General features: G+C 59.4%; 2 protein-coding genes across 2 annotated transcripts in view; both read right to left on the bottom strand.

The window, feature by feature from the left end:
* MAMSTR (MEF2 activating motif and SAP domain containing transcriptional regulator) overlaps window positions 1-10720 on the bottom strand; it is a 164281-nt gene that overhangs the window by 133711 nt on the left and 19850 nt on the right. The gene's annotated exons all lie outside the window — the stretch shown is intronic.
* On the bottom strand, window positions 4196-8595 carry NTN5 (netrin 5). The gene is made up of 6 exons (XM_056135572.1): window positions 7962-8595; window positions 7345-7533; window positions 7069-7218; window positions 6511-6564; window positions 6070-6150; window positions 4196-4611 (listed from the first exon to the last, which is right to left on the bottom strand). Exons 1-6 carry the CDS (start codon window positions 8593-8595, stop codon window positions 4196-4198), a joined length of 1524 nt encoding a protein of 507 aa, XP_055991547.1.

Below are 10720 nucleotides of genomic sequence, written 5' to 3'. Positions count from 1 at the left end.
TCTGTCTCTCTCTTCTCTCCCGTCGCTTCCTCCCTCCCTCCTCCCTCGCTTCTTGGTTTATTTAATTTTTTCCCGGGGTGTGTGTTGAGGGGTGGGGGGCAGGTGCCCGATCCCGGGGGTGGGGGGTGAGTGCTGGCGGACGGGGTGTATGCGTGGGGGTGTGAATACCCAAGGGGCAGGGTGGAAGGGTGGCGGCGGAGGAGGAGCTGGGACTCTGGTCTTGGGGGTGGCCGGGACACCTGGGGCCCCGGGAGCTGGCAGTTCTCATCCTCCGCAGAAGGGGGAAGGGAGGGCGCTTAAGGTGGAGCTGGGAGTGTCCGCGGCCGTCTCCACATTCCGGGCCGCTGGCGTCGGATGATGGGGGTGCTCCCGGATCTCCGGGGCCCAGGGGGGGAACCTGCATCCGTGCTCGCAGCCCCCCGCCTGGTGCTCCACTCGCTCGCAGCTAGGGGGGCTGCCTTAACGCTGCCGGGGGATCCCCTGGGAGACCAGGGCGCGGTGCTTGCAGCTGGCCAGGAGAGGGAGGCAGAGAGCTGGCGAGGGAGCGAAGGGCGGAGGCGGGGCGGGGCGCGGGGAACTGCGGATCCCCGGCCGGGAAGGCCTCCCTCCCCCACCCCCACCCCCCACCCCTAGAGCCCGCGCGGGGGCTAGGGGCCCCGCGACACCCCGAGGGCGAGAGGGGCCGACGGGGAGGCGCCGGGTAGAGCCACACAGCGGCGCGGCGAGGCGGGTCCATGAACAGAGATGGAAAGAGCGATAGAGGCCCGACACTTGCACGAGTGGAGAGTGGAGAGAGAGGGACCAAGGGATGGGGGACCGACCGCCCAGGGAGGAACACTGAGCGACACGTGGAAAGAACGAGAAAATCCAGAGAAGGAAAAAGTCCGTCGGTGATCCCTGACCCATTCCCGGGGACAGAGGGGATCAGAGCTGTTGTGTGCTGACCTGTGCTTCTGAGGGTTTTGGAATTGGGAGCTGGGGGTGTCAGAGTTGTCCCAAGCTCTTCCCCCAGAGGCCCTTCAGCCTCCTGCCAACACTAATAGGACCCAGGGCGCCGCGGATGTTCCAGAACTTAGTCTTTAAAGTCACTTACTGCCCCCTCCTCTTTATTTTGTTTTCAAACGGCCTAGCCACAGAACCCCAGAAGTGTGTGTGTGTGTGTGTGTGTGTGTGTGTGTGTGTGTGTGTGTGTGTGTGTTTTGGACCACATCCAGCAATCCAGCAGTGCTCAGGGGTTACTTCTGGCTCTGTACTCAGGGATCACACCTGGTGGTTCTTGAGGACCATAAGGGACAAGGGAGGGAGGGGGGATTATCAAATCTGTGTTGGCTACATGCAAGGCAAACACCATCTCCTCTGTACTTTTTCTCTATCCCCTCCTTCTTTCTTTGTTTTTTTTTGGGGGTCACACCCGGCAATACACAGGGGTTACTTCTGACTTTGCACTCAGAAATTATTCCTGGTGTTGCTAGGGGGACTATATGGGATGCTGGGAATCGAACCTGGGTTGGCCAAGGCAAACGCCCACCCACTGTACTATTGCTCCAGCCCCTCTACCTCCCCACATTTTTAAAGGTACTTCCAGCACCCAAGGTTCTGCCTGCCCCTCCCCTAGTCACTGTTGTGCATAGCTCCTCAGCACTCCTGGACAGTGAGTCCTTCCCCTTCCCCTTCCTTGTTGTGAGGTTGCCAGTCTCTCTTCTGTCTTTCCAGATGGGATGTCACTTCCTCTGAGAGAAGTTTCTGGATTCCAGGTTGGGTTCAGGACTCCTCTGTGCTCTTCTGATGAGCTGGGCCACTTGCCTGATGGAGGGGCCTGATCAATACCTGGGTCTGATTCCTGGCACCCCTGCGGGAGTGATCCCTGAACACAGAGTCAGGAGTAAGTCCTGAGAACCGCGGAGGGTGACCCTAAAACACAAAACTAAAAACCGCTTTACTGATGGGGCCGATATCTACTGGGTTCTCACCCAGAGCTGACCCTCCCCTGTGCAGAAGCCTGGAGGATCCAGCTTAGGGACCTCCTATCTCAACTGTCACCTCTGGGTTCCTGGTAGGGACTGTTCCTCTAACTGGGGTTCCTAGGCCCTCACCCCCTGCCATCAAATTCTTCCTTAATTCTCCTGCTCTATCCTTAAGGTATCCACAAGCACAGCTGGTCTCCAGGGAGTTAGTAGAGGGCAGGGAACTTGCCCAGCGCTGGCTGGGGCCACCTGGGCAGCCTGCCCAAGAGCACAGGCCCACTGGGCTCTGTGCCCAGAGGCGGGGGTGGAGGCCGGAGGTGGGTCCCAGATGTGAATTTCATGCTCATTTGTCTTGGTTGCTGGGAACAAAGTGTGGGTCACCAGGAACAGATGGGGCTGGCCCACGACAGACTTTCATCTCCCACCTCCTGGTCCTGGGTGGGAGGCAGTAGAGCCCCAGAGATCCAGGGCTGGGTGGTTCCCACAGCCCCTCTGGCTTCCTCACCCCTCAGGCTCTTAACTCCTGAGGGTCTTTGGCGCCCTCCTCCTTGCCCCCTGCTCATTCTTCCGCTCACATTTAAATAAAAACAAACCTAAAGGCTCTGTTTCTGTGTCAGGCACTTCTTTTGAGTCTGCCCCTTGTTCCAGCCAATTCATTTCATTCTTGGACTACACCATGAATTGTTAGCGGCACCCCTGGTTTAGAAATGAGAAAGTAAAAGGCCAAGCAAGAATGTGTAGGGGTTGGTTTGGGAGCTACACTGAAATCAGGAGCCACTGCTGGCTTGGAGCTCAGGGATCACTCCTGATAGTGTTCAGGGAACCATGGGGGGCTGGTCATCAAGCCCAGGGCAATACATGCAAGTACAAGTACCCTGCCCCATCTTCAGCCTCAACAAGATTTTGCTGAGCATGTACTATGCGTCATCCTGCTTTCTTGTGTGTGTGTGGGGGGGGGGGGGTTATTTTTTTTTTTATTATTGTTTCGAGTTTAGGGTCACAACCAGCCAGGGCTTACTCCTGGTGGTACTTAGAGAACCTTTTGCAGTGCTGGGGATTGAACCTTGGTTGAATATGTGCAAGGGAAGTGCCTTAACCCCTGTCCTGTCTGGCTCTTTTATTTTGGGGCTGGGGGAGGGGCCACACCAGGAGATGCTCCTGGCTCTGCACTCAGGAATTATTCCTGGCAGTCCTCTGGGGAAGTTATGGGATGTTGGAATAGAACCTAGGTTAACCGCGTTAAGACAGATGCTCTAGCCCCTATTGCTTCAGTACCTGGCCCTTTAAACTTGGGGAGGAGGGAGAGTCACTAGGGGGACCAGTACAGTGCTGCGGATTGAACCCAGGCCTCCCACTGACCTTCCGTTCTTTGAGTCATCTGTCGTGGATCTTTCCAGATGAAGGACTACAGCCATGAACAGAATGAGATCCCTATTCCCATGGGGCTCACTTTCTGGTGGAAGAGACAGAGAAACAGCTAACACAAGATTAGCATTTACTGTAGGGCCTGGAGAAATGCCCCTAAGGGCTGAGACCCTGCTTTATCTGTGGAAGGCGGTTCCATACCCATCACCATAAGGTCCTCTGAGCACTACCAACTGTTGTATGGGGATCAAATTCCACTTGGCCCTTCACAATTGGCTGTCCTCCCAGGAAAGGGTTTAAGGTTTAGGCTATGCTTCGAGACCAGGTGGACCCTAGACCCATCTTTAGATGTCACTGAAAAGCCCTTAATTCCTTTCTCGGATCATCATAAGATCCACCAGGAACGAAATGGACTTAAAATGGGAACTTTCTGCAAACTAGCACTGAGCTCCTTTCCTCTGCTCTATCTCTGGCCTTTTCTGGCTGCTAGACTTTCAGCCAATCAGCTGGAAGGAAACGTAGTGACGTCACGCCAGCCCTTTCACTGGACTGGCCACTGGGGTAGCATACATTGCCATGTGGGGGCTCCATAGATTTTTCGAGGCCTTCTTTATGTGTCTCTCAGACCACCTGTCCCCTGCCAAGCAAGGATTAGGTGTTGGAGAAAGATTCCCCAAGCCTTGAAACTTTATTGTGGGGTCTGGCAAGAAAAGTGCCCAGAGGCTCAAAGCCCTGGTCACATGTAATCTGCTGCCTTGGTTAAGTGTCCCTCTGGCTGTATTGCGTCTGCGCATGCAACATGATGTCAGGGGCTTCTCGGCGTCTGATTGGCTGGTAGCAAACCACGTGTCCAGGCTTTGCCTTGCTCACTGCAGCGTCTCTTCGTCCCGCGTTGAGGCCCCCTGGCTCCGGTTCAAGTAGTCAGGCCCAGGGTTTGGAGTGGGAGCCCGCAGTCTGTGGCAGCCCCCCGCGCGCTCCTCCTGCTGCAGCCGCCGAAGCGGCCGGGCCCAGCGTGGCCTCCAGGGCAGCGCGAGGCTGTGGTGGTCCAGGACGAGGCGCGCCAGGTCGGGGCCGCCAGCTGCACTGCCCAGCAGCAGGTAGTCAGTGCCAGGCTGGAGGCTCAAGCAGCCGCAGGTCAGATCGGTGTGGGGCACCCAGGCGTCCTGCGTGCCTCGACGCAAGGCCTGGGTGCGCTGCTTGTACACGGCCAGCACGCGCACTGCCAGCTGCCGCCACGCAGGGCCGGCCGCCACAACAGACCCCAGCACCTGTGCGCGGAGAACTGCGGGGAGCGGATGAGTCAGGTCTGGGCCACAGGAGAGGGACATCTTGAGTCCTGGGGAGGGCCCGGGATCATGACAGGATGGAGAGGGATCTTGAGCTTTTTTTGTTGTTTTTGTTTTTGTTTTTGTGGAGTGAGCTGGGTAGACTGGGGCTACTTTCAGCGGTGCTGAGAGTGGTTCTTCCCAACTGTACTGGGGTAGTTTCTCACCACTGGGGTGGTGCTTAGGGGCTGGACCCTGGACTCCCAGGTTGCCACTTGTAAAGCTCAGACCCTTGAGCCATCTCTCCTTGCTCGATACCTTAATACTTTGGAGGTGTGGAGGGGGTGGGGCTGTGATGGGAGGGTGGGGTTTGCAGCCTAAGGGGGCGGGGCGGGGCGGGGCGGGTAGGTCTGTGTATGGGCGGGGTTTGCATCACAAGGTGGGGCTATGTGTGGGCGGGACTATGGAGGGGAAGGGGGGAGGAGTGAATCTGTCAAAAGCCACTGTGGGTAACTCCAGAGGGAGGAACGAGGTGCCTGGGAGGTGTAGGTGGGGTTTATGGGGGATCATAAAAGCAGTGAGGGCAGGATTACTTAAAGTTAGGGCGATCCTATGGCTGAGGGCTGGGAACAAGGCAGAAGAGGTGGGTTAGAAAGTATGTGAACCAGAGTCCTTGAGAAAGAGGGGTATAGTGGAAGTAAGGCTCTGGGATGAATGGGGGCTGGGGATGTCAGGCAGAAGGATGTCAGTCCCTGGAACCTGATTAAGGAAAATGTACTTTCTTTTCTTTTCTTCTGGAGGGTCACACCTGGTGATGCTCAGGGCTTGCTTACTCCTGGCTTTGCACTCAGGAATTACTCTTGGTGTTGCTCAGAGGACCATTGGGATGCTGGGGATCAATCCTGTGGTGGCTGAATGCAAGGCAAAAACGCCCTATTCCCTGCACTATGGCTCCAGCCCTTGGAAAATGTACTTTCTAGGGAATTGAGGGGAGACCTTTTGGGGGAGGACTCTGACTGGTAAGCTGGAGTTGTGGGGCAGAAAGTCCTTGGGCCTGCAGAGAACCAAAATGTTGACAAGGTGATGGGCCTCAGGGAGGGGTTACTGGGGCCTCACCTTGGTGGGGAAGGGGCTGGGCTGGGTGGTGGGAACTGAGAGAGCTGAGTTGCCTGCAGTCATTGGCTGGGGGCTAACACCCTGAGCCCTTGAGGAGTGATCCCTGAGCACAGAGCTAGGAGTAAGTCCTGAGCACTGCTGGGTGTGGTCCCAAAACAAAAAACAAATAAATACATAGAAAAGGAAATGGGGAGGGGAGAGGGAGCCAGAGACAGCAGTGGCCGAGAACTGCCTCCAAGCTGGGATCCTGTCTCCAGGATGGAGGGTGCCTCAAAGCTGGGCCACTGTTGCTTTTGTCCCCTGCGCAAATGCCAGACAAGACAGGACCTCCAGCCCCAGCCCAGCCCAGGGACACTCACCATAGTCCTGCTGGCAGAACCGCGCGAGGTTCATGTGCACGGCGCTGGCTGGGCGGCCGCAGTGCAGCTGGCACTGAGGGTCTGGGGAGGGTCAGGAGAGGCCTGCACCTTGGTGTTCTGTGCCTGCCCCCCCCTACATTTTCTTGATTGACAGCCAGGGCATCCAGACCCCACCCCAGATGGGCACCTAAGACTCTATGTCCCAGTCCCCCAGCTCCCAGGACTTCTCCGCACCAGCCGCCTTTTTCGCTTTTTTTTTTTCTTTTTGGATTACACCCGGTGATGCTTAAGGGTTACTCCTGGCTCTGTACTCAGGAATCACTCCTGACGGTGCTCAGGGGACTATATAGGATGCTGAGAATCGAACCCGGGTAGTTTGCGTGCAAGGCAAATTCCCTACCTGCTGTGCTATTGCTCCAGCCCCCACACCAGCCGTCTTACCAGTTCTGTAAGCACCCAGCGGCGTTGCAGCGGTGGTCCTGACCTCTGGAATTCCTGCCAGAGATTCAGGGTCATGGTAACTCCTACAGTCCCTCCCTCACTGACTCTCCAGAGGAATCACTTGGGATACACCCAGGGATGCTGAGGGCTGATTCCTGGCTCTCTGCTCAGGGATCACTCCTAGTGGGCCTCCAGGGATCCTGTTGGGTGTTGGGCTTTGACCTGGGGTTGGCCATGTGCAAAGCCAGTGCCTTAGCCCCTGTGCCAGTTCCTTGTCCATGAACCTTACACCTGAAACCTGAGTGACTAAAGAAAAACAACAGCAGCAAAATGAGTGACTCTGCTGTCCAGCCCAGGGCTCCAGGACTCCCTTCTCCCCAGAATGAAGGAATTTCCCTTGGCCCAGCCTCTGGCATGAGCAAGTAACGATCCAGGAGCGTGGGATATGGGGGGCTCCTTCCAGCCCCTGGGACTGTGACCCCCAGAACTGTGTGACACCTAAGACTGTGTGACCCCTTGGGACTGTGTGACCTCAGGACTGTGTGACCTTGTACTCACGTTGGCAGGGCATCGTCGGGGAGCGGCTCTGCTGGAAGCCAGGGGCACAGCGGCTACAGGTGGCACCAGTGACCCCAATCTTGCAGGCACACTGCCCACTCGTCTGGTTGCAGGTACTGCCCGTGGACCCGATCGGGTGGCACTGGCAGGCTGTGGGTGGGGAGCAAGCTGTGGGTGGGGGTGCCTGGGTCTCAGTGGCACCCTCCTCCAGATTTGGGGGTCCAGACCCCCAGCTCCTCCTCTGGACACCCACATTGGGCCTCGGGCCTCACTCACCTCGACAGGCCTTGCGGCTGGTGAGCGGCTGCCCGGGGTCCCTCCAGAAGCCGGGCTGGCAGTAGTGGCAGTGGCGCCCTGCTGTGTGGTGGCGACAGCGCTCGCAGATGCCCCCACTCTGGCCCCCTGACAGCCGGAAGAGCTCCAAGTTGAACCTGCAGCGTCGGGCATGCTGGTTGCAGGAGCAGGCTGGGGGAGGGGGTGCAAGGCAGGGCGCAAGTGAGCTTGAGGCACCCCCCGACTCCAGCCTCCTCTGAAGCCTCCTCTGGCACCTTTACAAAGGGGCTGGGGTGCACTGGGGTCACTGGGCAGGAGTTGCAGCTGGAGCCCCGTGGGCGTCACTTGACAGAGCCCCTGAGCCACATGACGTGTCCACAGCTCAGTGTCTTTGCCGTGGGGACAGCGGGTCATCCACATGGCAGTGTCTGTGTGTGCAAGTATGTGTCTGTGTATATGTGTGTCTCTGTGTGCAAGTATGTGTTTCTGTGCGTATGCGTGTCTCTGTGTCTCAGGGAGCAGCAGATGTCCTGGTCCCAGGCAGACCTCCTAGAGAAAGGGGCAGCTCCTATCTGGGCAGCTGTAGTGGGGAGAGGCAGGAAGTGGAGCCCCAGACTCACGCAGGCAAGGATGGGGATGCTGGGGCGTGGCAGGCCGCCAGGGCCGGTCACGATGAGACGGACGGCAGCTCTCGCACCCAGGGCCGGCGGTGTGGTGGCGACAGCGGCAGCGGGGCGGCCGGGCGCGGGCGGCACAGTGGGCTGCGTGGCCGTGACACTGGCAGCGACCCCTCACTCTTGCCGCCAGCAGCTCCCCAGGGGCCCCCAGCTCCAGGCGGAGATCACTGGCCACCACGCGGGCTTTCAAGCTGGAAGTGGCTCGGAAGGTCACTCGCTCTGGGCCCCCCAGGGCTCCAGACCACGGGGGTCTGCGCCACAGAGACCTCCAGGGACCTCCCGGGGCCCAGGCTGCAGAGAGCACCAGGCTGGGGGGTCCTGGGGAGCAGAAGCGCAGGCTGACAGAGCTCAGAAGAAAGGTGCCCCCCAGCCGCAGTGCCAGGCTGCTATTGCAGGGGTTCTGGGGGCCCGAGCGGCTCTCTGGAGAAAGGGGGCAGGCCTGGGGACAAGAGGCCACCAGGCCAGCCAGCTGGGTCACTGGTGGGAGGCAGAAGCGGGCACGACCCCCTGGGTGGTAGCAGGGGTCAGCGATGGCCCAGCCCAGAAGCAGCAGCAAGAGCGCCAAGATCCAGGACATGATCCCAGTGGATGAGAACCTGGGGGACAGGACTGGAGTGACCACCCCACCCCTCCGCAGGGCTCTGTGAGGGACCACTTCGGCCCACCCGCCGCCCCAGACCCCTCCTAACTGTTTGGAAGCGAGGAAAATAGTCCCATCTGGGGAGCCTTACTGTTGACATAAGCCAAGGGGGAAGGAACGCAAGCCAAATTGAGAATTCTGCCCCACTAAGCCGAGCTTAACACCCCAGGGCTGTCTGTCAGTGTTGGGCGAGGGGTGGGGGCACAGGCAGGGGCATCAGGGCCAGGAGTGGCAGGAGGAGAGACAGACAGGAAGCAAGCACAGAGATGCAGAAGGACACATATCCTGACTTCGGAGTTGGGGAAGGAAGCAGGGCAGCCAGGCACCCCGAGTTCATGGGGAGTGGGGGTGGGCTCAGAGATGCCCCAGGGAGCAGGAGACCAGACAGTATGAAACACCCCCCCCCCCTGCCCCCCACAGCGAGGGGGAAGGGAGTCCCCACGGGGGATCAAAAGCAGAGGGGGCAGGGGGTGGGAGCAGGCACAGCTCTTTCCCACAAGGGGACTAACCTTGTTCTCCACACCCAGAGGAGGGGATTATCGCCAAAGAGCCAGGGCCCCCTCCCCAGCCTCCCCACCCCACCCCGCTTAACCCTTTCCCACCCTGCTGCAGAACCCCAGCAGAGACAAGGCCCTGTGGTGGGGTGTTAGGGGGCAGAGTCAAGGGGGTCAGGGAGCTGGGGTTCCCAAGGGCTAGAGGTGGGAGGACCTTGCACTGGTGTTTCTGGAGACTTTCTGGTAACTCACCGCCCCTCCCCGCTGTGCACCTATCCTAGTTCCCAGGAACCAGAATCCCCATGATGTTCCTGTCCTGCAGCCCCCAGGGGATTGGGGGGGAGAGCGGGTGCTGAGAAAGAACCAGAAGTGCCGGAGCAGGGACTGGGGGATGAGAGGGCCAGCAGGCCAGCACCGGGAGGGTGGGAGTTAAGAAGCTCCCCCTTCCCCCTTCCAGGGGAGACTCCCTCAAGGACTTCTCTGGGCCCCCCTTCTTCCCAGACCCCTGACTCAAAATCTAAACTGTGGCTTGAGCTGGAGCCGGGGGTCATGAGGCTCTCTGGGGGAAGAAAGTGGGTTAATATAGCCCCCCTACCCGATTTCAGCCCACACCCCAGTCTCCCCACTGCTCTGACCACGCGCAGACACCCCCTTCCCCCAGAGAGGCACTGCCCCCATAGCCAGGGCACCATTTTGCCTGGCAAACATCTGCCCTGAGCCTCAACCCAGCCAGGCCCAGGACCTGGTTCCAGGAATGGTGTCTAGGGGACCCACTTCCTGCTCCTCGAACCCCGAGCATCTGCCTGTTAACTACACAGTGTGAGGAGGCCCCAGGTTCCCGGCCCCAAGGAGCAGGCTGATGCGACAGGGCGGGGTTCCCCGGCACCAGTCCTAGCTCCCATTCTTTGCATGCAGCCACCCTGAACCCCACATTGGCTGAACCTGCACCCACGGAGCGGGAGAAGAGCCTCCAGGCCGTCTGCGTTCTTCCTCGGCAGGAGCTGGGGGTCTGGACGCCAGGCAGGGGGAGTGGCCATCCTCAGACCCGGCTGAATCCACCCCACACACACTCCCCGCCCAGTCCCCTCACCCTGCAGGGACCCTGCCCAGCCCAAGGAGACAAATAGCACCTATTGGGCCCACAACCCTGAGCAGGCTGACTTAGAAGGCTCAACCAGGTAGGACGGCCAGCAGCTGGGTGGATCCCCCAGTCTGGGGGTCCCCACTCAGCTCAGACTTACCGTGCGGCTCCCCACTAACTCCCAGCCCAGGGCGGGGCGGCTCAGCCCAGCACATGGCGACCGGGTGTGGGAGGGACTGGCTGGGCAGGACTGGGCTGTCCTGGGGACCCTGCATTAGGCCCTCCCCTTTGGGATCTCCTGGCAGCTGGGGGCTCACTGAGGGTTGAGTATTCCTGGGCAACCAGGACACCCCGGGAAAACTTTAGTCCTGGTCGCTTTGCAGGGAGGCAGTGAGAGGGGTCTCTAAATCCCAGAAGCTCTGGGGGTACAGAGAGAAAGCAGAGTCACCATCTACCCCCTTCTCCCCGGGGCCAGAGCTCAGATCCC

Source organism: Sorex fumeus, unplaced genomic scaffold (assembly GCF_029834395.1).
Source record: "Sorex fumeus unplaced genomic scaffold, SorFum_2.1 ptg000122l, whole genome shotgun sequence".
Lineage (NCBI taxonomy): Eukaryota > Metazoa > Chordata > Mammalia > Eulipotyphla > Soricidae > Sorex > Sorex fumeus.
Note: the sequence above shows the minus strand (reverse complement) of the source record. Positions and strands in the feature narration are given on the sequence as shown.

Coding starts and splice junctions, on each gene's coding strand:
- NTN5 (XM_056135572.1), bottom strand. CDS start 8,595: ATGTCCTGGATCTTGGCGCTCTTGCTGCTGCTTCTGGGCTGGGCCATC. Junction 6,565..7,068: donor CCCGACGATGCCCTGCCAAC/GTGAGTACAAGG, acceptor AATCTCTGGCAG/GAATTCCAGAGGTCAGGACC. Junction 4,612..6,069: donor GTTCTGCCAGCAGGACTATG/GTGAGTGTCCCT, acceptor CGCTCCCCGCAG/TTCTCCGCGCACAGGTGCTG.